This window comes from Malaclemys terrapin, chromosome 1 (assembly GCF_027887155.1).
Source record: "Malaclemys terrapin pileata isolate rMalTer1 chromosome 1, rMalTer1.hap1, whole genome shotgun sequence".
NCBI lineage: Eukaryota > Metazoa > Chordata > Testudines > Emydidae > Malaclemys > Malaclemys terrapin.
The window spans coordinates 234,317,389-234,342,930 of record NC_071505.1 but is presented as its reverse complement, the minus strand read 5'-3'; the positions used below and the strand labels follow the sequence as shown (position 1 = coordinate 234,342,930).

Below are 25,542 nucleotides of genomic sequence, written 5' to 3'. Positions count from 1 at the left end.
TAGAAATATCCTCCTTTCTATAAGTGCTTGTGTGGGAAACATTTCATTTATTTAACCATGACCATTGGCTAGAGATTAATAATAATTCAGGATTAAAGAAACCAAACCCCTCCCCCCCCCCCCCCAAAACAGTTCTAAATTTGGTGAAAGGGGCATAGTAAAGCGCTGGTGAAAGTATTTTCCATGCTTATTGTAAGGGTAAATTGTTGTGAAGGGAAACATTTGTCTGAAACAGTGAAAGGAGAGACTTATCCAGAAAGCTGAAGAAATATTTTAGAAATAAAATGTTGCAATAGACTCAGATATTCGCTTTAAAAACTGATTTTTTTTGCTATGCTAAAATCTTTACTGAATGTTATGCAGGTTTTATTTATCCAAAGTAGTTCTTCGTGTGATTGCTCATGTGTATTCCACAATAGATGTGTGTGTTCGCCACGTGCACCAGTGCCGGAAGTTTTTCCCCTAGCAGTACCCATAGGGGAGCGCCCCAGTGACCCCTGGAATGGCGCATCCATGGTGCGGTGTAAGGGGTGCTGCACGCTTCCCCCACCCTCGGTTCCTTCTTTCTGCCAGTGAAGGTGCTTTGGAACTGCTCTGCTCTAGCTTTGCTGTTGGTCATCCCCAAAACTGCTTGTTTGTTCAGTGTATGGTACCTGTAATTAGTTAATTGTTTAGTTAGTTTAGTTTAGCTAGAGCACCCTGGCTGGGGCATGCCCCGTGCTCCGGGTTTTAAGTCGTGCGACAGTTGTAGGCATTCTATGCCACTAAGTGATCCGCACGTGGACTGTCTACACTGTTTGGGGGAAACCCCAGCGATCACTGCAAGATTTGCAAGTCATTTAAACCTCGGACCAAGAGAGAAAGGGACATTAGGCTCCAGGCTATTCTGATGGAGTCGGCGCTGACCCCAGCTCCGGCACGCTGCTCCGAGTCGGGCACCGGGCACTGTGATGTTGGTGCGTGGCAACCCTTCGGCGCCATTGACTAATCGGCACCGCTCCCTGTCCACGGGGCACGCCAAGAAGGTTAGAAAGAGGCCTTCTTTGCCGCAGCACCGGAGTAAACCGGGACAGAAGCTAGACCCATGTTGAGCAGTCCTTGATCCCCACTGGCCACTAGACCTCCGACTCAAGTCGAGCGGAGTAGCCCGGCCCATTTCGAGCAGGCCTCTCCGGATGTCTGGATGCCCTCAAAGCTGGAGGCCCTGCAGGCGGCCCGGGATGTTAAGTCCATGCTGGTACCAGGAGCACCACTGATGTCGGCCCTGCGCTCCAGAGGCAAGCCGCCACTGGGATCTTTGCAGTCGCCCCCAGCTCGGTACCAGTCTCACTCAAGGGAACGTTCTCACCGCCGTTCACCACCCAGTGACCGTTCAGGGCAAAGTCCATACGGATCGCCCTCAACGCCCACCAGGCTGTCTGGTTGGTTCCGTCTGACAGAGACTCTCGGCACCGCTCCGCCTCGAGGAGCGAACATCAATGGGACTGAGGCAGATGTCGCCAAAGGTCCTTGTCTTGGAGGGGTTATCGTAGCCGGTCATGGCACGGACGTCGACATTGTTCCTGTTCGGCGTCCCGCTCCAGGACCCCACAACAGCACTGCCTCCGCAGTCCTGGGCATCGATCGCCGGTGTCTCGCCATCGCGGGTCCACCCGCGGGAGCCGATCGCGGAGCAGCTGTTACAGATGGTACCGGTCCTCCACACCAGGATCATGGTCCCATGGTCAGCACCGCTCCCGGCACTGCCACTCCTCCCGGTCCGGGGACAGCGACAGGTCATATGTCAGCCCGGCCTCCCTTCGTAGTCGTCCATCGATGGGTCAGGCCAGCCAGGCCGAACAGCTGGCCCCGTGGCCAGCCCAATGGTACCAGTGGTCACTGTGAGCCTCAGGAGGACCATTGGTCTCCCTCTCCAGACCTCAGTGGAAGGAGTCATTGGGACGTACATCCTCGGCACCATACCCGGAGACCGACCAGGTGGTAGACCCTCTGCTGCCGGTGGACACCCAAAGTAGCACGCTGGCCTCCTCGCCCTCCCCAGATGAGGCGATTACGGCCACGCCTCCCTCTGTTCCGCAAAGCCCACCAAAAACTCTTTAAAAGGGTGGCATCAAGCCTCCATCTCCAAGCAGAGGAGATGGAGGAGCCCTCGGACCCCCTGTTTAATGTGCTGTCCTCCTCAGCACTGGGCAGGGTGGCCTTGCCTCTCCATGAAGGGGTGGCAAAAATTTCAAATGCTCTGTGGCAAACACCGGCCTCATTGGCCCCCATCTCTAAGAGAGCGGAATGCAAGTATTTTGTACCCACCAAGGGGCATGAATACTTATACACCCACCTTGCTCCTAACTCCCTGGTGGTTGAGTCGGACAACCACAGGGAACGGCAGGGCCAGCCAGCCCCTACCCTGAAAAATAAAGATTTGTGGAGGCTGGACTCTTTTGGAAGGAAAATGTATTTGTCCTCGAGCTTCCAGTTACAGATGGCGAACCACCAGGCTCTCCTGGGCTGATGAGAGTTCAATCTGTGGGGCTTCCTGCCCAAGTTCGAGGACTCCCTCCAGGAGCGCGGCAGGAAGGAGTTCAAAGTGCTGGTGGAGGAGAGTACAGTGGCTGCCAGGGCAACTCTGCAGGCAGCGTCGGATGCAGCAGGCACGGCCGCAAGGTCCATGACCTCAGCTGTGTCCATGAGAAGGGTGTTGTGGCTCCTGCTCTCTGGGCTGTCCAGCGAGGCACAGACCTCCCTGCAGGACCTCCCGTTTGACGGCAAAGCTCTGTTTGCGGAACAAACGGATACAAAGCTGCATGGCCTGGAAGACTCCCACATGACTCTCCAGACTCTGGGTCTCTATGTTCCAGCTCCGGCTAAACCTAAGTTCAAGCCGCAGCAGACTCCCGCTCAGGCCACCCACCCAAAATATGAGACTGCTTATAAGAAGTCACGGGACTATGAGGCACCCACAGAGGCAGTCTTGCCCTGCTCCCCAGCCTGGGTCCTCCAAGGTCAAGCAGGTGGGGAAAAGGCGGTTTTGACGGGATGCCTGGGGGTGCCCTGCCATTTCTCATCAGGAATCCACCCCCAATAAAGCTTCCCTTCTCCAATCGGTTGTGTGCTATCCTCCCCGGAGTGGTCGCGGCTGACATTGGACCGATGGGTCCTCAACACCATCTCCTGGGGCTACACCCTCCAGTTTACTTCCTCCCTGCCCAACCACCGCCCACCCCTGTCCCTCCTTGGGGACCCCTCGCACGAGGCCCTGCTCGAGCAGGAGGTGGGATGGCTCCTGGGCCTACGAGCGGTGGAAGCAGTACCCAGGGAGTTCAAAGGCAAGGGGTACTACTCCTGCTATATCCTGAAGGCCAAAGGGGGGCTCAGGCCCATCTTGGACCTGCGAAGCCTAAACCAGTACATGGTGAAGCTCACATTCTGTATGGTCTCCTTGGCTTCCATCATTCCCTCCCTGGATCCCGGGGACTGGTACGCCGCCCTTGATCTGCAGAACGCGTACTTCCACATTCATATATTCAAGGGGCACAGACGCTTCCTCCGTTTCACTGGGGGGAAGGAACACTACCAATTTACGGTCCTCCCATTTGGCCTGTCCACCTTAGATGCCGGGGGGGTCCAAATCTTCCCCTATCTGGATGACTGGTTGGTCAAGGGCAGGTGTGGGATCACATGGCGCTCCTTCTGTCCAAGTAGGCCTGTTGGTAAACAACACCAAGTCCACATTAGTCACGGTTCAACGCATAGAGTTCATCGGGGCAGTCCTGGACACCTCGTCGTCCAGAGCCTCCCTCCAACCGGACAGGTTCAAGACCCTGAAGGGACTTATCAACACGGTCACAAGGTTTCCGGTGACAACAGCCAGAGCATGCCTCCAGCTCTTGGGTCATATGTCGGCGTGCACATGTGTGGTTGGTCACGCCAGACTCAGGATGAGGCCCCTCAAGCTCTGGTTGGCCTTGGAGTTCTCCCAGGCCAGGGACAGGATGGACAAATTCCTCCCGGTACCCGAACCAGTGCTCACCTCCCTACGGTGGTGGTCCTCCTCGGGAAACAAGCAAGGCCCCGTCGCGGGAGCTGGTGTCTGACGCATCGGACCTGGGATGGGGGGTCCATGTGTGGAACGTTCAGACCCAAGGTCTGTGGTCGGCTCGGGATTTGACCCTCCACATAAACGTCAAGGAACTCAGGGCGGTACGGCTGATGTGCATGGCCTTCTGCTCGCACCTGGAGGGCCGGGTGGTCAGGGTCCTCACGTACAACACGGCCACAATGTTCTACATCAACAGGCAAGGCAGGGCCCGATCCTCTGTCTTCTGCCGTGAAGCCCTCAGGCTGTGGGACTTCTGTAGAGCCCACAACATTTTCCTACAGGCCTTCCATCTGCCGGGCACCTGGAACACGCTGGTGGATCGCTTGAGCAGGGCCTCGTTCTCTCAGCACGAGTGGTCTCTCCACTCAGAGGTGGTGCACAGACTTTTTCAAGTGTGGGAAACTCCTTAGGTGGACCTGTTCGCGACTCGGCAGAACCATCGCTGTCCCCAGTTTTGCTCCGGGGAGGGTAGGGGGGTGGCGCTGGGATAGGGTGCTATCTCTGATGGCTTCCTCCTGTCCTGTTCAGGCCAGTTTCTCTCGTTCCTGCTGATCAGCAAGGTCCTGGAAAAGATAAAGACAGACAGGGCCCGAGTCCTTCTGATTGCCCCGGCGTGGTCCAGACAGCATTGGTACGGGACCCTCATGGGCCTGGCAGTCGCCCTGCCGTGGCCGTTGCCATCCCACCCAGACCTGCTCTCCCAGTACCAGGGCCACCTCCTCCACCCCAACCTAGCGGCACTCCACTTCACGGCATGGCTGCTCAATGTTTAGGTAGGGAGGAGAGGACGTGCTCAGAAGGGGTTCAGCACGTCCTCCTAGAAAGCAGGCGGCCCTCCATGCGCCGAGCCTACTTGGCAAAGTGGTCTTGGTTTTCTAGATGGACGGACGAGCGGTGCATTTCCCCGGTGGCCGCCCCGATCCACCTTATCCTGGACTACCTCCTTCACCTTAGAGCCCAGGGCCTGGCGCCCTCGTCAGTCAAGGTGCATCTGGCAGCCATATCGGCCTTCCATCCGCCAGTACAGGGCCACACAGTATTCTCCCATGCTATGGCTGGCCAATTCCTTAAGGGGTGGATCATCTCTTATGAATGTTAGGCCCCCAGTCCCACAGTGGGACCTAAACGTGGTGTTGGCCCATCTCACGGGGCCCCCATTTGAGTCACTAGCCACGTGCTCCTAGTCACACCTCTCGTGGAAGGTGGCCTTCCTGGTTGTGGTCACGTCGGCTAGGCGGGTCTCGGATCTCAGGGCCATGACCTCCAAGCCCCCGTACACGGTGTTTCATAAGGATAAGGTCCAGCTCCACCCACACCCCTCTTTCCTCCCAAAGGTGGTCTCCGCCTATCACATGCATCAGGACACTTTTCTGCTGATCCTCTGCCCCAAGTCCCATGCGTCCAGTGGGGAGCGCCACCTCCACACGCTGGATGTGGGACAGGCTCTGGCTTTCTATCTGGAGCGGACTACGCCATTCAGAAAGTCCTTGCAACTCTTTCGTTGCCTCAGCCGAACGCATGAAAGGTCGGCCGATCTCCACTCAGCAGCTCTCCACCTGGATCACCTCGTGCATCCATACCTGTTATGACCTGGAGGGAATCCCTCTGCCACAAATTGTGAAGGCACACTTGACTCGGGCGCAGGCCTCAGCAGCTGCCTTTTTGGCCCACATCCCCATTCAGGACATTTGTAGGGCTGCCACGTGGTCTTCAGTTCACACGTTCACCTCGCACTATGCGATTGTCTCCCAGACCAGGGATGACGCCAGGTTCGGCAGAGCTGTGCTCCGTCCCGAGAATTTGTGAACTTCTACCCACCTCCAACAGATATAGCTTGGAATCACCTACTGTGGAATATACATGGGCAATCACTCGAAGAAGAAAAGACAGTTACCTTTTCCGTACCTGGTGTTCTTCGAGATGTGTTGCTCATGTCTATTCCACATCCCGCCCTCCTTCCCCTCTGTCGGAGTTGTCTGGCAAGAAGGAACTGAGGGTGGTGGGAGTGTGCAGCGCCCCTTATACCGCTCCATGGAGGTGCCACTCCAGGGGTCGCTGGGGTGCTCCCCTACGGGTACTGCTAAGGGAAAAACTTCCAGCACCGGTGCATGTGGCAAGCACACACACATATTGTGGAATAGACATGAGCAACACATCTCGAAGAACACCAGTTACGGAAAAGGTAACAGTCTTTTCTAGCTCAGGTGGTAGTCCTCAGGACTACTATTGAATTTTGTATTCTCCTCTATTATCTGCTTCCTTGACCAATAATTCTTGATATTAACATGACACAAGTTTCAGTTTTGTTAATCTACTAAACTAATATTGAATATTTCAGGACACATTGTGACTGGGGTTATTAAACTTTGACTATATTCCTTTCTGAGGGCTCAATCCTCCCATTGAAGGCAGTGCAAAACTCCCACATGCTTCAGAGTGGAATACGTTTGGGCCTTTGGTATACGCCCAATACTGGTCAGAGTGAACAGATTTATAAATTGCAAAACACAAACTAAATATTATGAAATAGCAGAGTAGTGATTCTAATTACTGTTGCAGTCTGAGTGCATTAATGTCACTTTCTGTTAAGTGCTCTGGTATTTTAAATTTATTGCTGGTCTTTTGCTGTTCTGTTTTAGCTGCCTTACTGCAAGCTTATTCTACAGTTGCACTGAGCAAGTGGTTCTCAAACTATGGTCCGTGGATTGGTGGTCTACGGAACACTTGCTGATGGTCCACAAACAGCAAGCTGGTCTCATGGTACTGGCTTCTCCTCCCTCTTTTCAACTGCCAAATCAAATTTAAAAAGCAGTTAAAAATGCTGATGGGGAAAATAATATTAGGGAAGCAATTTCTGTAGTTGCCACATGGGTATTATGTGATCATGAGTGGGGGGGAGAGGTGGTCCACATAATCCTATTGGGAGGAGAGGTAGTCCATGAGGCAATATGTCTGTTAAGTTGTGGTCCACTCTGTGGAAAATGTTTGAGAACCTTGCACTGAGCATTTGAGTTGCTTATGTTGAGACTGTGTTGCTGCTCCTTAATCATGCATGTTGCACCTCCATTTCTGTGCAGATTGCAGCCCCCCTCCTGAAGAGTCCAGCCCAGGTATGTGCGTTTTCCATTCATGGCTTCTGCAAATTGCAATTTTTGTTTGTATTTAACAGTGGAACAAGTGTTTTGCTGATGTGATATCTAATACTGGATTGGAAGGATGTGCAAGGAAAAATGTTATTTTTTCCCAGTCAGTCCCTTTTTACCAAATAAAAACCTGGTAGGAGGAAGTCATGGAAGAAGAAATAGCTACAAGTATCGCTTAACTTCTATAGACACATACTGTCTCACCGTGAAATCTGATAGGTTATTATTTCCTAAAGAGAAGTGGAACAGGCTCACTGTAGAGTCTGGTAGCTTTATATGTTGATAGATGAGAAATGTTCAGTGACATTACCTTTAATTTCTCTAGTTGACAAGTTCTAGTAAATTGATTTGAGAAGTGCTAACGTAGGACCTGTTCCAAAGGCCAGGAAAATCAATTGTAATCTGATTATTGATTTCAATGGACCTTAGATAATGCCGTTTATTGGGTGCTAACTTTAGTATTCTCAATGGGCATTAGGAAATGGCGCAATCTGATTGGATGATAGAGGGTAAGTAATTGCTTTGTGGATGTGCAACAGCATTGTAGGCCATCGGAAACCTAGCTTTCAGAACACAAATTTGAAATAGTTTGATTTCATTGTCTACCTCTCCTCCTCACAACACCACAGAGTTTATTCACAGTCTCTAAATTATTCTGCTTAAATATGGCCCCTGTCTCATATTAAACTGCTGTGATTTCTGTCTCCTATTGGAGATCAGTTTGAGAGTGGGGCAGAGATTTAATTTCTGAACTGACACAGCAGTCACATCCTCAGGGCCAAATGAAATCTTCAAGAAATTAAGACCATGTCCTTTAAACTGACCCCCAAGCTGATCTAACTTTCATCTCTTTGCACCATAGCTAGAGTATGTAAAAATACTCCTCTGTTATACAGTGTGTATGTGTATCCTTATTCCCTGTTGTTGTCAAGATACAGTGATTTTAATCTTCAAAGTGCAATACAAACAGTAGTAGTAGTGGTAGTATTACTATCTTGTAACACCCCGTGAGGTAGGTAGATGAGAAGAATCCACTTTTTACAGAGGAATAAATTGAAGTAAATCAGTTCGGGCCATCATGTTGAAAACGGGGTACCTAAACATATGTAACTAAGCCCTTGTCTAAACTACAGAGTTAAGTCAATTCAAGGCATCTTACATCGACCTAACTGTGCAAGCATCTACATTAAAATTTCGCTCCAACTAATGTAACTCGCCCGCTGCACTGACTTAATAACTCCACCTCCACAAGAGGCATAGAGTCAACATCGATGTAGTTCGGGCGACACAGTGTCAGTGTAGATACTGCACAGCTTACATCAAATGTTGCTGGATTTCAGAAGCCGTCCCACACTAACAGTTCAATTGATGCAAGCGCTCCTGGTGAGGACACGCACCGCCAACACAAGGAGCAAAGTGTAGACGTGCACAAACGATGTAATTATTGCAGTAGCTGGATGCCAACGTAAATTAGATCAACTTAATTTTGTAGTGTAGACATATCCAATTCAGAAAAGCACTTAAGCATGTACCTAACTCTCATTGAAGTCAGTGGGACTTGAAGGCATGCTTAAATATATTATTGAATACGGATGGACTTGAGCCCTGCTTTGCTGAATCAGGGGCTAAACACTTAGGGTACGTCCAGACTACCAGCTGGATCGACGGGTAGCGATCGATCTATCGGGGATCGATATATCGTGTCTTGTCTAGACGCGATATATCGCTGCGCTCCCGTCGACTCCGGAACTCCACCAGGGCGAGCGGCGGTAGCGGAGTCGACGGGGGAGCTGCTGCCATCGATCCTGCGCCGTGAGGACGGGAGGTAAGTTGAAATAAGATACATCGACTTCAGCTACGCTATTCCTGTAGCTGAAGTTGTGTATCTTACATCGACCCCTCCCCACCCCGCCGCCCTAGTGTAGAATAGCCCTTAGGTCAGCACCTGAATGAATAATCTGGTTTTCAGAGCTGCTAAGTACCTGCAGCTCTCGCCAGAGTTAAATTACAGCTTCAGGTGCCCAGTACTTTGATATATGACCCTACCTTTATTGCTGTATTCTTTTTACTGCTGTGGAAAAGGAAGATATAAACTTTAAAAACAAAACACACTCTCGCAACTTTTCCCCAGTACATCTCTGTGGGTGCAAATTAACTTAAATAGACTTTCCAGGGACAAAAGCAGTAGCGCTTGCATGCAGTAGTCCTGAGAGGAGCTACTATATGTCTTAATAGGTCATTTCAGTATCTAATTTCTGTGCTCCATTTTCCATCATCACAGCCTCTCAGCTATAGGAGCTCTTTCTCTTCCTCCCTTATGCAGTGTTTTTCTGCATTCTTTTTATCTCATTATTTCCATAGGTTCTTCCCTATGGAAAGCAAAATGTCCCTGGAGGTCTCTCCCATTCAGCCCTTCCTCCTGTCTTCCTAATAGCAATAAGAAAAATAAAGAAGACATATGGAGGCAAATCCTGACATCCTTTACCAAGCAAGACTGCCATTGACTTCCATGGGTACTGTCTCTTAGTAAGGACCCTGCCATTTGGCCTTCAGTCTGAAGCAACTTTTTAACATAAAATTAGAAACTTTGATAAAAGGGGGGTATTTATAAACAAAATAAACAAATGGCAACTTTGAACTTTTTTGACCAGATCTTCAGCTGCTGTAAATCAGCGTAATTGTCCCTCTCGCTTCCCTCCACACCTTCATTTACTTTGAAAGTAATATTGACTTCAGTGGAGCTATGATGATTTACCCTAGCTATGGGTTTGCCCGTCACCAGATCGGGCACCTCACGAGCGCCCCGTTGTGGCCTGGGATCATGCTCACGGGCCTTCTTAGACTCCGCACATCCTTTTTGTCCATTCACAAACCCCTTCTTGGGGTCTGGGTTTATTCAGATAAAATATACTAAAAAATAAAACTCAGAGCCCCAAAACAAAATCCATCCATGTTACCCTCTTGTCAGGTCATTCCCAGGCCTCTCCTGCTTGTAGTCTCAGTCTCACATCCCAGGACTCCCTGCTGGAGTCTGCTCACTCCTCCTCCTCTGGGATCTCCCTGAGCATCTGCACTTCACTGCAGCCTCAAGCTGCTCTTTCTAGGGAAATCACCTTATCCATACCCAGGTGTGGCCCCCTAATAATCAGAATTGGTTGGCCCCAACCCTCCAGCCCTTCAGGGGCAAGCCATCCTGCTAATTGTCCCAGAGAGTATGTATTGCCATTAAAGTGTTCTGGTGATTTCATAAAATGTAAGAGCAGAGCTCAAGTGGATTTGTTGTCACAACAGAATTAAAGTACCTGACAGTGTTTCAAAAACTTTTATTTGTTTTATAGAATATATAGTTCCAACAATAAAATCCTGTTAAGAATATTGTTAAAGAAAACACAAACAAAAACCCGATTGAGGAAAGTGTATATATGAGAACTATAGACAATTTATTTTAAAACTGCCAGTGGATGTCCAATCCTGATGTGAATCTGTCAGTTACTATTCTTTTCCTCTTTGTTTATAGTCAGTTGCTGCTGCTCCTGTAGGATTGCTTTAATTTACATACGCGACATCTCTCCTCTCAGATTAGAGGGAAAAGCAATGTCACACTGTTAAATTACGAGATTTGAATTTCATATTGATGTTCCAAATCATAAATAAAATATACCAATAGAGGAAAGGTTAGCGCACTCCCACAGAGCCACGAGAGCTTACATTACATAACAGCTGAACCTTGGAAAATAATCCAAGAATTGCATTATCTTTCTGAATTCTGTTTTTATAATGCTACTGATTTACAGTTTGACTAAAAAAAACATGGATACCTGTTTTAATGGATTTGTTGACAAAGACATATAATAATTTTGAATTTTAACTCCCCCTGGATTATTTAGAAAGTTAAATATTGCCATGTGTTGGAATGGCTACATTCTAGAAGATATTTTCCATTCTTTTTATCCTTTTATACAAAGCTCTTTAAAGCAAATAATGAGAAATAATTTCTTTAAAATAATCTGTATTTTGCTTTCTGAGGGTTCATAGTTCCAGATTAGGGCATTTGATTATTTTAGAAAAACTATATAATAGAGAATAAACGACAAGCTGTAATTCTTTCAGTTAGCTCTTCTGAGCTACTAAAGTAAGGTACTGTAATTATATGCAGTGGAACAGAGCCAAATAACTTTCCTTCATTTAGTTTATTAGATTATCTATCTGTCTACTGCATAGGACAGAGGTTTTAAAAGCACAGTAATGCTGGACTTGTCATTTATGATGTTTCTGTTAGCAAGTTTCCATAACTTCCCTCTTTGGATGGTTATCAGGGAAAATTGTATTGTTGTTGGCTCTTAACCATAGACTTCAATTGAAGTCCTGAACAGCTTCCTGTCAGAGGCCTGAAGTGATCCTGTTTTTGAATGATTATGATCTGTACATCACCTTGTATGGTGCGGCCAGCTAGTCTGGTGGTGGTATGACTTCCATTTTTGGACTGTGCTGTATGTTGAAAATAAAACTGATTTAAATAGCAGTTTTCCCTTTTTAAATTCCTATTTTAAAAAAGACCAAAAGCAGAACACCTTTCTACCCTGTCTTGTACTATGGAAAAAGTTTCGACACAGTGTCCGATTAACTTTTTTCACAGAATGATGAAAGTGGGCTTAAAAAACTGGAGGATGATTAAGATGGGGTGGGGGGGGGCGGGAAGGAAGTAGAATAATGAAAAACTGAACTACTGGGGCTTTTTATGGTACATGAGTATTAGAGAGGTGGTGCAATGGTTAGGGTACTAGCATGGGAATCTGGAAATTTAGGTTCAGTTCCCTGCTCTGTCACTGGCTTCATGGGTGACCTTAGGGAAATCACTTAGTCTTGCTGTAAAATGGGGATAATAGGATTTCCCTACATCACAAGGGTGTTATGAGGATAAATACATTGACGATTGTGAGGTGCTCAGATGCTGTGGTGCTGGGGGCCATGTAAGTACCACACAAGGATAAAATAGATTTAGGAGAAGCCTTTTTGACACCAAGGGGCAGAAGAAATTTAGTAGCAATTAGCTATACTGTGTATCTGTTACAGAATACAATTCGGCTTTCTTTCCTCCTATCTTCCTCCCCTTGAATAGTGCTTTATAAATCAGTTAGTCCGCTGCCTGCTCTCTGTAGGCAAATATGGCAGCTATTGTATACTCAAGAATATCCACCACCCCAGCCTTACCCAGGAGAGCCTTCTTTATGGTTCTGTTGTAATAACAATTCTTTTAAGCACATTACAGTATGGTGCTGAATAGCCCTGGAAATGAATGGGCCAGCCAGGAAAAATAAGCTGCTGTTAGACTATGCTAAATAGGGCTCAACTTTAAATTGAGCCAGAAAGTTTCTTAGGACAATGGCTTTAACACATTTTTCTTTTTCAAAATAAAAGTATTTAAAATGTCTTTTTAATTTCTTTTAACCAGGTGAATGGAGTGAGGCTCTTTACCCCTTGCTGACAACGCTCACGGACTGTGTAGCCATGATGAGTGACAAAGCAAAGAAAGCTATGGTCTTTTTGTTAATGCAAGATAGCGCTCCTACAATAGCTCTGTGCCTGAGCCTTCAATATCGCAGGGATGTTGTCTTCTGCCAAACTGTAAGCAAGAAAGTTGCCTGATATGATTACAGTTAGACTTGTGGTGGGTTTTTTAAGAGTCTGAGAGATTAATGTGGTTAGAACTGATTATACTTACCGTCTTAATAGCAGTGTAGAAATCAAATGCAGCCTCCCCTCTTGTGCACCGTCCTGTTCGGATATAGCCATAGGAAAAATAGTACTGCATATAGGTATCTACCAATAAAATGAATTGCCTGCCATCTCTGTCCTGTATAGTCATTTAAAAATTATGCTAATTTAGTAAAGTTGTGGATTAATCACAGTTAATTCATGCGATTAATTAAAAAAAATAATCGTGATTAAAAATTTTTTTCGTGATTAATTGCAGTTTTAAACGCACTGTTAAACAATAGAATACCAATTTAAATTTATTAAATATTTTGATGTTTTTCTACATTTTCATATATATTGTATTCTGTATTGTCATTGAAATCAAAGTGTATATTATTTTTATTACAAATATTTGCACTGTAAAATGATAAACAAAAGAAATAGTATTTTTCAATTCACCTCATACAAGTACTGTAGTGCAATCTCTTTGTCGTGAAAATGCAATTTACAAATGTAGATTTTTTTCTTACATAACTGCACTCAAAAACAAAACAATGTAAAACTTCAGAGCCTACAAGTCCACTCAGTCCTACTTCTTTGTCAGCCAATTGCTAAGACAAACAAGTTCCTTTACATTTAAAGGTGATAATGCTGCCCTCTTCTTATTTACAATGTCACCAGAAAGTGAGAACAGGCATTTGCATGGCACTTTTGTAGCTGGCATTGCAAGGTATTTACATGCCCGATATGCTAAATATTCGTATGCCCCTTCGTGCTTTGGCCACCATTCCAGAGGACATGCTTCCATGCTGATGACGCTCATTAAAAAAAAAAGTGCGTTTATTACATTTATGACTGAATTTCTTGGGGGGGGAATTGTATGTCCCCTGCTCTGTTTTACCCGCCTTCTGCCATATATTTCATGTTATAGTAGTCTTGGATGATGACCCAGCACATGTTTTTCATTTTAAGAACACTTCCACTGCAGATTTGGCAAAACACAAAGAAGGTACCAATGTGAGATTTCTAAAGATAGCTACAGCATTTGACACAGGGTTTAAGACTCTGAAGTGCCTTTCAAAATCTGAGAGGGACGAGATATGGAGCGTGCTTTCAGAAGTCTTAAAAGAGCAACACTCCGATGTGGAAACTACAGAACCCGAACCACCAAAAAAGAACATCAACCTTCTGCTGGTGGCATCTGACTCAGATAATGAAAATGAACATGCGTCGGTCCGCACTGCTTTGGATGGTTATCGAGCATAACCTGTGATCAGCATGGACACATGTCCCCTGGAAGGGTGGTTGAAGCATGAAGGGACATATGAATCTTTAGCGCATCTGGCACGTAAATATGTTGTGACGCTGGCTACAACAGTGCCATGAGAACACCTGTTCTCACTTTCCAGTAACAATTATAACAAGAAGTGGGCAGCATTATCTCCTCCAAATGTAAATAAACTTGTTTGTCTGAGCAATTGGCTGAACAAGAAGTAGGACTGAGTGGACTTGCAGACTCTAAAAATTTTACATTGTTTTATTTTTGAACGCAGTTATTTTTTGTACTTAATTCTACATTTGTAAGTTCAACTTTAATGATAAAGTGATTGCACTACAGTACTTGTATGAGGTGAATTGAAAAATACTATTTCTTTTGTTTCTTTACAGTGCAAATAGTTTTAATAAAAAATAAATATGAAGTGAGCACTGTATACTTTGTCTTCTGTTTTGTAATTGAAATCAATATATTTGAAAATGTAGAAAACATCCAAAAATATTTAAATAAGTGTTATTCCATTATTATTTAACAGTGCGATTAATCCTGATTAATTTTTTTAATTGCTTGACAGCCCTATAATTAAGGCAATAACACTGCTGTGTAAAAAGCAAACAAACAGAAGCGGCGGAGGGAGAAGAAAATATGATCAGCAAAACATTTCTCCCTGACCTGCAATAGATTATTGCCTGCATCAGGTGCAAAACTGACAAATATTATTTTTAATATGTTACTTAAAGCAGGGCTCCAAAATGTATCAGAGATCAGTGGAAGGATTTGAGGAGGAGGGAACGAACAACGTCTAAGGCTGTGTCTATGCCATAGTCGAAGGTGTAATTTGAAGTTTGCGTAGGCGTATATGCACTACCTAGCTAGCACAGCTAAAAATAGCAGGGAAGTCATGGCTGCATGGACTATTACAAGCCCTTCTGGGTCCCCTGGGCATGCACTCGCGTTGTATGCACTACAGCCTGTGCTGCCACGTCTTCGCTGCTGTTTTTAGTGAGATAACTAGATTAAGCTATAGTGGGTATGTGTAGCTGAGCTGCAGTCACACCTCTGACTGCAGTGTAGACATGGCTTATGGGTAATTCCCTGGAGAGACATCCAGCTCCCAACCCCAGCTGCTTGGAAAGGTGAGGGTGCTTGGATTTCTATTCAAGTGCTGGCCCTGCTTGGGGGCTCAGACTTTCATGTCTGCCTCTGACTAGAAGATGTCTGATAAATTTGAATGGCTTCCCACATGTCTGTCTGCTGAAAGACAGAAGGAGCTTTCGCACTCTCTTCTCACACCTGAGAGAGCCCGTCTACGCTACTGCTTACGTTGATCTAACTTGTATCACTCAGGGGTTGAAAAAGTCACCCCCCGATCAACGCAAATTAGATTGACCTAAATGCTGTCTAAACCGGTGCTATGTTGGCGGGAGAGCATCTCCCACTGACCTCGCTTCTGCGTCTCGCTAAGGTGGAGTAATTATACTGATGGGAGAGCGCTCTCCCATTGACGTAGTGTGTCTTCACCAGATGTGGTACAGCGGTGCAGCTGTGCCAATGTAGCACTGTCGGGTAGACTTGCCCATAGTCTCCTGACTACTCTGTGCCTTCTGCCCTCCTCCTTAGGCTTCCATTTTCCAGGATCTCCTCCCTCTGTGAATAGCTCCAGAGCCCATCTCTGCTGTTTCTCCTAGCTTTCCCAAACAACAGCAGAATGACACCGACAAGATTATTGTTAGTTTTACTACTGCCCTTGGGGTTTTGAATAGTAGAAATGAAAACTTGATGGGAGTCAGTTTTCACTCAGCTGCAGCTTGGCATAGCTCTTAGCAGGAGCAGCAGCACAGGTACTGGAGCAATCTCCCTGCTGACTCAGGTAGATATTTCCTCTAGGGTTCAGTTTCGGAAGTCTGAGTATTGGTTCGCATTTGCTACAATTGGGTGCCATAATATTTTAAATTAAAGCTTAAATTTTGAGTAATTGATACTTACTTTCCTCCTATTCACCAGGGAAAGCTGACAACTTGCCATTGGTGAGTAGGCAAGTAGATTATTCTATGCCCTGTCATAGTCACACAGTCTTCGCTTAAACACATCAGTGCTCCTTGACATCAGCTAAATTGGAGGTTCATTCTGCTAACTCACTACACGCCATAGAACAAAACATACTCAAATTCTCCTTACAGATATTCCTTATGATTTTAAATCTTTTTGCTCTAGTTATACTTTGTCTAAGAACCTCAAATCATCAAGTTTAATTTTACAGTAACCGTTACCTAGTTTAAATAGTTCAAACAGCCCTTAGCCATCTTCTTTCAGGTGAAATGATCCCCAAAGGAATTTCCACATGGGGATCAATTCAGAGACTATTTTATACAAAAAGCAATTAATAATAGGGGCAATTTCTGTAAACCACTTGCTGCTCTTAACAAGATCTGCATTTTGAATACAAAAAATGTCCCCCTCATAAATCAAACATATTTCCTTCGGCTTAATTCTGCAGTGAAATCATAATCCTGTGTTAGTGGCATCGGTCAGTTGCATTGGAAATTACCGTGTGGTTACAAACACGGAATTAAGATCCACCACAGTATTGGGACCTGATCCTGAGAAGTGCTAAGCACCAGCTGTTTCCACTGAAGTCAGCAGGTGTTCTGTGGTTCACAGCACTACAGGGAAATGTTTGCCTAAAAAAACAGGCATTGTAGCCTTTAAACTTTTTTTAAAATGTCAGTGGAATAATTTCTGTTATTAATATTAAATCTGAGTTTCAGAGTTAAAACTAGTTGTGTCTTTTACACCTGTATTTGAAATTGTTTTCCAAGGAAATCTTGGAGATTAATTAATAAAACTTAGATTGTAATACAACTGGTCATGTGAACAAAACTAATAGACCTGAAGGCAACAGGAATCCCTGTAAATCAAATAAAATATTTCCCATTTTTTATTAATATTTCTCTTTAACTGTGAGGAAGGAGTGTCACTTCTAAAGAAAAAGAATATCGGTTTGACAGCTGTTACAGCATCTCTTAGATACTACAATGCTTTCATTTGGGATTAGAGACCCACGTTTTCTCGTTATTTTACTTTTGTATTTCTTCTCTTCTGTAGCTGACAGCTCTTATTTGCGGTTTCATTATCAAACTGAGGAACTGCCTGAATGATGATGGATTCCTAAGGCAGCTCTACACCATTGGTCTGCTGGCGCAGTTTGAAAGCCTTTTGAGCACATATGGTAAAGTCACTCTACATGGGACATTATTTATGAATTGACAAGATCAGCTTAATATAGGCCACAGTTGCAAAATGAGAGTGCAGGATTTGGAATAATTTGCAGTTCAGCAACAAAAAAGAATTTTGAACTGAACTATAAAACAAAATTATAGTTTAAATATGTATTCAGCTCTTGAAATAGAAGCTTTTGTATTTCTTTCATTTAAATTATTTATATTTCATAAAATAAGACTGTGGTTACTTGGTCATACTTGTTCTTTTCTGAAGAGAAATGGAATTAAACTCCAACCAAGTTAAGAGGAACTACTTGCAAAAAATACAATTTGCACTTTCTTGAACCTCCTTAAATACATAATAGAAAGAGAGACTGAAGAGGTATTAGGAGTATGACACTATGAATAAATCCAGATCTACTCATACTGTGCAGTATGGAATTAATGCTTTTTGAGCTGATGACAAATTGACAGAATATCATGCTTATGGATATGACTAGCCTCTGAAGCATTTACTAACCTTATTTATCAATGGAAAAAGAACATAAAGTATACTTTAAGGTTGTGGCCATGGATGTGTTTTCCATCTTTACCAAGATTCATAAAGCCAGTTAAGACTCCAGTCCCGCAATCAAATCAACGTTTACTTATCTTTGTGTTTGTGGGAGGCTCATTAATGTCAAAGGGTTTTAGCATGGAGGCAAGGGGCTACCCATGTAGATCCAGTTGAAGGATAAGAGTCTCCTACTTCCTTCATAATGGTGGTGAACCCCAATCATTTCAAGTATGTATTTGAGACCGGATAAGAGAAAATTGATTATTCATGGAAAGTAATTACTTCAATCCACTTTTCCGCTTCTTGATTTAGGTGAAGAGCTGGCAATGCTGGAGGACATGAATTTGGGAATAATGGATTTGAGAAATGTAACCTTTAAAGTAACTCAGGCCACATCAAATGCATCTGCTGACATGCTGCCAGTCATTACAGGAAATCGGTAATAATAGTAATAAAAAAAAAAAAAAAAACCCTAAACAGAGGAGAAGGGGGGCAGTGGGACTAGAAGAAGGGAAGATAAAAATATACTTGAACCTCAAGTGCAAAACAGCCAATATCTGGATATATTTTACAATCCCAACATTTCAAATAGAATGATTTTGAAGCTGATCTTGATTAATTTTTATTTTACAAACAGCTAAACTGAAAAGTGCATAACAAGATGACGCCAGAAAGACGACAAACTTGTTATCATGTGTAAATATTAAGTTGTCCTGGCTTTTCATAATCACAAGGGTTTCAAGCATTTTTGAAGTCTCATCCTAAAAAAAATCAAAAAATAAAAAGTCTATTTGAATTAACAAAAGGCTGTTTTCCAATATACACTAGGATTTGTTACAGTTTTATTCTGGTGAGAATAGCAAAGCTTTCACACCGCCAGAACAACCCATTGAATCGGACACTTCAACCTGCCAGCTAGTCAGTTAGGCCACAGTCCTGCTCCTGGCACAATACCAGCAGATCCCTGCACCCATGCAGAGTCCCATTGAAATCAGCAGGACTTTACACGAATGCAGGGATCTGCCCATAGGGAGCTGGGATCAGGATCGGGGCTTTAGCTAGGGAAGGGCAGGACCCTCGCTGAACTAAATGAGTTTCTTTACAATTTAGTTGAGATTTTAACTGATGTACTTTTAGTCCAATAAGAGAAGGAAAATACAGGATTTTAAACCAATACAAGGGCAAAACAAGATATTGGGGACATTAAATGTAGCCATGAGCATGTCTTTTCACCTTCAGTTAGACTACAGAAAATGAAGCACCATTTCTAAAACCAAATTGTAATTTTTGTGGTGTTAGCTTTATGTTGAGGGGAAATTGCTGTTTGTGGTGTTCTGCTTCTGTCCACTAAAAACTGCAAATTTGGCCTAAACAATACTCTTTTCCCCTCCATCCAATGTAAGACAGACTGACTTTTTTAATGTAATATTTTCATAGGCTCCTTAGCACAGTGGTTGAAAGCTTTTTAAAGTATCATTGTGGTCAGAAAAATAACTGTAAAAATTCTGTATTTGTTCTCCCATTGACTTCTGTATCAAATTGCCCATTTTACAAGTACCCCACCCTCCAACCCATAAATGCCAGTCCTGCAAATTCAATCTGGTGCTTGTAAGTCAAGTGGGATCTTCTTGCTTCTGTCATCATCAGTAATAAAGATTTTGAAATCGAAGTTACCAGACTGTTGTTGATGTGTGAGGCACACTAAAATCCAGCTTGTTCTCCCAGAGCTGTGTGCACTCGGCAGTACTAAATCAAATGAAAACTAATTTTTGACAGCAAGGTAAACAGATAAAACACAAAAGGTAAACACATCAGGACGTAAACTGAGTGCTGCAGTTTTTAAATTGCTTTCTTTTCTGACCAGTACGAAGCTTAAAAGCATTAGCATGTCTCTGATACCCTATTAATAATTTGCTGTATGTTCAGCTATTATTCTTTGCAAAAATAAATGTCACATTTTTAAAAATACAGATCAGTAAGCAAATGTCTTAGTTGTAATATTTTCCGTTTGTGTGTTTGAAGTGATGGATTTAATGTGAGGATTCCTTTGCCAAGCGCCTTGTTTGATTCGTTGCCCCGGGAGATTCAGAGCGGCATGCTACTGAGAGTTCAGCCTGTTCTTTTCAACGTGGGAATCAATGAGCAGCAAACCCTAGCAGAGAGGTACATATCCAATCACAAAAATTCAAGCTTAAACGATGTGAGATAACCTTTTATCCTGCTGGAAATACATTTCTGCGATGATGGAATACCTTGCTTTATTGTCATAAAAGAAAATAAATGCTGGATAAATAAAGGCACATATCTTTGGATCAGTGACTACAGCCTCCTCCTTAGTCCTGCTCATTGCTGTTTTGTACCCCGTTTACCTGTCTCTGGCAAGACAACAGGGCAAAAGTTTTCAGCAAAAGTTTCAGATGGTATTTTCCCAAACCAAATTAACTTGAAATTTCCAAATAAATGGGCTTTTAATATTGAAAGATAGAGAAACCAAGATTTTAAGTGTAATTGCCATAGCCTGAGTGTGTGTGTTTGCACCTACATATAATTTTATTCCTGGAATAAATCTCTTTAGCTTTTTATACTGCACTCCTCACTATCTGAGTAGAGGACTGAACTTTCAGGAATGTTACAGGTTGAATCTTTAAGTCACCCTCTCACACTTAAATGTCAGGGGGAAAAAAAGGGAATAAAGGTATCTCTGGGCTAATGTTGTGCCCTTTTCTCATCTTTAAAGGTTTGGAGACACCTCATTACAAGAAATAATTAATATGGAGAGTTTAGTTCGGTTGAATTCCTATTTTGAGCAGTTCAAGGAAGTTTTGCCTGATGATTGTAAGTACTCAGTAACTTATAGCAGATAAATCTAGTATTTTTCATTTAAATAGCTGACTAGTTTGTATCAAATTAATTGTTTAAATGTTGAAACTACTCCAGTATCAATGGCACCAGAGCAGCGATGAAACTGTGTTGCAATTTCAGAGTTAAATAGCATTATATAAAATTATTTGCGGCTCACTCTGATTGAACTTTTATCCTTCTATGAGTGGTATATTTACTTATAAAATGTATGACCGCTGAGGGAAAATTAGACAAGTGAATATTTTCACAGCTGGTACCATGGCAGAAACTCTGCCTGCTACTATGGTAGTATTCTCCACATGCATGGTGGTCTGTTGTGAGATCAAGACACCACACCCTGTACACACACCATTCCTCCTGTCTTTCCTCCTGTGAAATGATAGCATTTGTAGCCAGTGAGGTTGCTTCAAAGAGTGGAGAACCAGTTGCTATAGCAGGTATTGAGGCTGCAAGTCACAATTCCACCCCGTATGAGGGCAAACTTCTTGTACGTTTTTCTTATTCTTTTATCTGGAGGCAGGAGTAGAAGTATATATACATGGAACCATAAAATAAGATAGAAGTCAGTTGGCACAACTTTGAAATCACAACCTTTCCTCATATACAAAAACCATTGGGCTCCAAACCATGTTTATGGGATTTGCATCAGACACATACACACAAAACAAATACATAAGCATTCGAAAGGCCAGTAACAACGCTAGGGAGATCCCTCCTTCCCCAAACTAAGGCATGTTGTCCCCTTCCTCCCTCGCACAGAGGAACATGGGACACTGCCCATCTTTTTAATCACAGTTGGGCCAGATTGCATTCTCGGTTATACTGGATTTATCCTGGTGCAGCTGAGAACAGAATCTGGCCCCCAGTCTCCAAGTTCCCATTAATCCTGTGTAATCACATTCTGTGAAGACTTCACCTACAAAAGGTACATTTTATTTTAATGTAATATTTTGGTGCCACATGTTAAATAATAAAAAATAATTAACTTTCAATGTCCTGTTTTTCTTCTCTCTCTTCATTCTTCTTTATTTTCTTCTTTGTATGAGGAGTCATTTAAGTCATTTTTTCTTCCCTCTCCAATTCCGTCCTCTCTGTTTTGTTCACTCCTCTCCCTTCTCTCTCCCTTAGCTCATTTAATTCTGTCTCCTGCTTTGCTAGCTCTCACTCTCTCTTTCCTGAACATTCCTTATCCTGCAGTCTGTTTTCCTCCCCCTGCGAGAGACCAGCTAAGCTAGAAAGAACAGAACAAGTCCTGTCATCTTGTCCACCAGTCTTTATCTTCTTCTGATCTTCCCTAGTCTCTTTCTAACACTCACTGCAGCTCCATCTTTTTTTCATTGTTCCTCCTCTTACCTTCAGAGTGTTCTCTCCTCTCCCACACCTCTCTTGTTTGTGTCCTTTGTAGGGCTGGAAGGAGGTATGATACTTTCAGAATTAAAACCCTGGGACACCTCTGTGATAGTGTCTTTAGCATGGTGAAATAGTCATTCAAATGACAAAATTACATCTTATTGTAAAAAGTGGGGTCTGGTGCCATTCTTCCAGCTTCCACCTCAATACCATCATGTACATATTTTCTGCACTAGAAGCTTTCTTACAGTAACTTAATGTTTTGAGTAAGTTTATCTTGAAACATTGAAAAAGTGTCACTAAAATGCAATCTGAGCAAAAGAACAGCTTTGATAGTGTCTATACCCATTTGGCTTTTCTCTTCACTCCAAGTACCATTCATCGCACTGGATATCCTGCCACTGGACTGTTTGCTCTGTGTTTACCAGGAATAAAATCTGCTTGGTATTACAATACATCTTGAACAACTGTTTTGTGATTATATATTAACCAGATACTCTGATTAGTGATGTGAAAAATTGGGAAATTTCAGGTGCCTCAAAAGAAATTTCTGGGACATCCTATGAAAAGCTGGGGTAAAACCAGATGTATGCTTACAGGAGGGAAGGAAGTGAGGGCAGTTCTCTTTCTGCTTCTGTTCCAAGCACATAGTGGTAGTATTTGAGCAGGGTTACAAGCTGAAACAGACACTATTCTCCATGAGCCCATGCCCAGCTCAGGCAGAGCAAGGAGAGTGTCTAACAATTTCCACAGCTGGCGTGGGGCTGCAAAGCAGATGGTTGGTATCAGCAACTACATAAGTGCAAAGGACGAGTGGCTATTGGGGAAACTGCTGGTCCTTTGTTCAAGGGAAGGAGTGCTCTGGGAGCTACAAGATCACTTAAATGGAGACTCAGGAGGAGTCAAGCAGGGTAAATGCATCCCAAAAGCAACGTCTCTGCTTTTCTCCTATTGTCAGAAGAAACTTCCTGCAGGACCCTCCAGACTTGTAGGATCTAAGCACCTCAGGATTTCTGAAGCATGAATTACTCCTGATTGGAGAGAGGATATGAAGTGTGTTTCTCCTCCATTTTATCCTCTTGGCCTGTTGAGAAACATTTGGAATGGCAGCCTGTACACCCTCCCCACAGCAGGCAGTCTCTCTGTGTAGGGAGCCAGCAGGGCAGACCATTAGGAATAGCTATTCTCACCGCTTGCTGGTGCCTTGGTACCATCTGAGAGAAGAGACATGGTCCAAAAACTGAATCACATGGTTCACAGCATGTTTATTTTGTCAGATAATAATTCTCTAACAGTATATATCACCTCATTTATCCAGATGCAGCTTTAGGATGCGTACTATGTGTACAATTATGTAATAATTGCTGTACAGGACCTTGATACTTATGTACTAAATGATATATAATGCTTGGATTATGAATAGAGGTGACTATTGAAATTTCCATGGCATTTTGAAGGGCTGTCTGTTTCCTTCAGTAGGAGTCTAATCAAAGACCTTAATTAATTTGAGTTCAGTACTAATAAACAATCCACAGAATGCTGAGTCCTGCAGGGAGAATGCCTCGCTTCACTCAGTAAAGGCTTCTCTGACCAGCTGAGTGAGGCTGACAGGAATTTGAAAGTTTGTGGATACTGTGATGTTGGACATTGAAGGGAGGGCAGAATGTAAAATGAGATTTCCAGAATTCTTGCAGGAACAGGTGCAATCCGCTATGGCCTCTTGAGGAGGGAAATATGACACCCAATGTATAGGATAGTAAAACCATCCTGTTTTTCCTGTGTGATTACTTTGCACTCGGATTCTGATTTCCCGGAGACTGAAATTCTGTGAATATATATATGCAGTTTAGTTTAGCTTTAAATGAAGCTTTAATTTGGGTTGTTAATAGTGCTAAGTATTTCAGAGTTGCAAAGCTCTGATGAGTTAAAGAGAACATGGCTGAGATTCTAGCTGGTACATGTAACAGTTCAGCTCGGCCCTGAGAAGTTATAGTTGTGTAATCAATGGCCACTAACGAGTAGGAGTTGTTTTTATTTTGTAGGCCTACCTCGATCTCGTAGTCAGACGTGCCTGCCTGAACTGTTAAGGTTTCTGGGACAGAATGTACATGCAAGAAAAAATAAGAATGTTGATATTCTTTGGCAAGCTGCTGAGGTATTTATCATTCTGATTATTGCCACGCTCTGATTGTCTTTTTTTGTACATGTACAGTATATACTCCCCTTTCTTCTTTCAAGTTTATTTTTGTAACCTATATTTCCAAATTTTCCAGTTGTCTTGCAAGTAGATTTTTAAGTGTCCCCTACCTCAAGTCTCTAAGGTTGGAAAGGAAAGTATCCACTTTTAAATCCAATAAATTCTTCACATGGATGTTAGAGGGTGTTTTGGTGGAAGGGTCGGAAGATATCTTTCTACATGGACTCTTGCACCATTCTCCTCTGCCCTATAGAATAATAGAGACCAGTCTGACAAGCAGATGTCAGAAATCACTAGATTAAAAATGTAAAACACTATCTAAAAGCTCTGTGCAAAATTAAAGACAAATCTTATTATCATCTTGGTGAAATGTCTTTCCAAAATAATTTTTTCGCACAACACCAGTAACTAAAGGTACAGTGGTTCCATCACGCTGCCTCTAATACTAAGACTTTCGACATCAAAGATCTAAAGTGTGAGCTGATGCAAAATGCAATTTGTATTACAAGGGGGCTTGGGGAGAGGGAAAATATGTGTGTTCTCTTAGCCAGAGTGTTTCCCACAAAGAAGAAATGATGAATTGTATATCCCACTTCTAGATATGCCGGAGACTAAACGGTGTTCGATTTACAAGTTGTAAAAGTGCCAAGGACAGGACAGCCATGTCAGTGACCCTAGAGCAATGTTTGATCCTGCAGCATGAACATGGAATGGCTCCTCAGGTCTTCACCCAGGCACTGGAGTGCATGAGGAGGTAAGAGTTGGACTGCTCACTAGTCACTTATTCCTAATTCAGGATCCATGTAAACTGCAGATGAGTGGTTGTCTCTTTTTGGGAAAGGATCAGTTCCATCAAAAAATAAAGTAAAATAAACCTCTCAGACTATAGCTGGCTGTCAGACCCTCTCTCTTTCAATCTTAAATTCCTTGACCTGTGCAAAGTAAAATTGATTATTGCCAAATTTGCACAAGGTGCTCTTTAAGGGGCAAGAAACCATTTGTAACCTTAGTTTTCGACAATATATTGGAAGTGTTCAGAGAAGCACATAAGAGAGACCTTTCAAACAGACTGTCAGTGCTAAGCTACCAGTTGAGCATAGAAGACTAATGCCCACTTGAAAGTCACAATGATTGTGACATTCCC

At 43.6% G+C, this 25,542-nt stretch overlaps 1 protein-coding gene across 15 annotated transcripts in view; it reads left to right on the top strand.

The window, feature by feature from the left end:
* The window catches only part of INPP4A (inositol polyphosphate-4-phosphatase type I A), a 218,690-nt gene that overhangs the window by 178,333 nt on the left and 14,815 nt on the right, over positions 1 to 25,542 (top strand). For 13 of the 15 annotated variants that reach the window (XM_054009414.1, XM_054009398.1, XM_054009379.1 and 10 more), the window contains 8 exons: positions 7,174 to 7,206; positions 12,692 to 12,864; positions 17,318 to 17,441; positions 18,302 to 18,428; positions 20,012 to 20,152; positions 20,727 to 20,824; positions 24,244 to 24,356; positions 24,998 to 25,152. In XM_054009414.1, the coding sequence (XP_053865389.1) occupies positions 7,174 to 7,206; positions 12,692 to 12,864; positions 17,318 to 17,441; positions 18,302 to 18,428; positions 20,012 to 20,152; positions 20,727 to 20,824; positions 24,244 to 24,356; positions 24,998 to 25,152 (964 nt within the window). The remainder of the gene's footprint in view (positions 1 to 7,173; positions 7,207 to 12,691; positions 12,865 to 17,317; positions 17,442 to 18,301; positions 18,429 to 20,011; positions 20,153 to 20,726; positions 20,825 to 24,243; positions 24,357 to 24,997; positions 25,153 to 25,542) is intronic. The other 2 variants (XM_054009449.1, XM_054009422.1) reach the window with 1 other exon arrangement.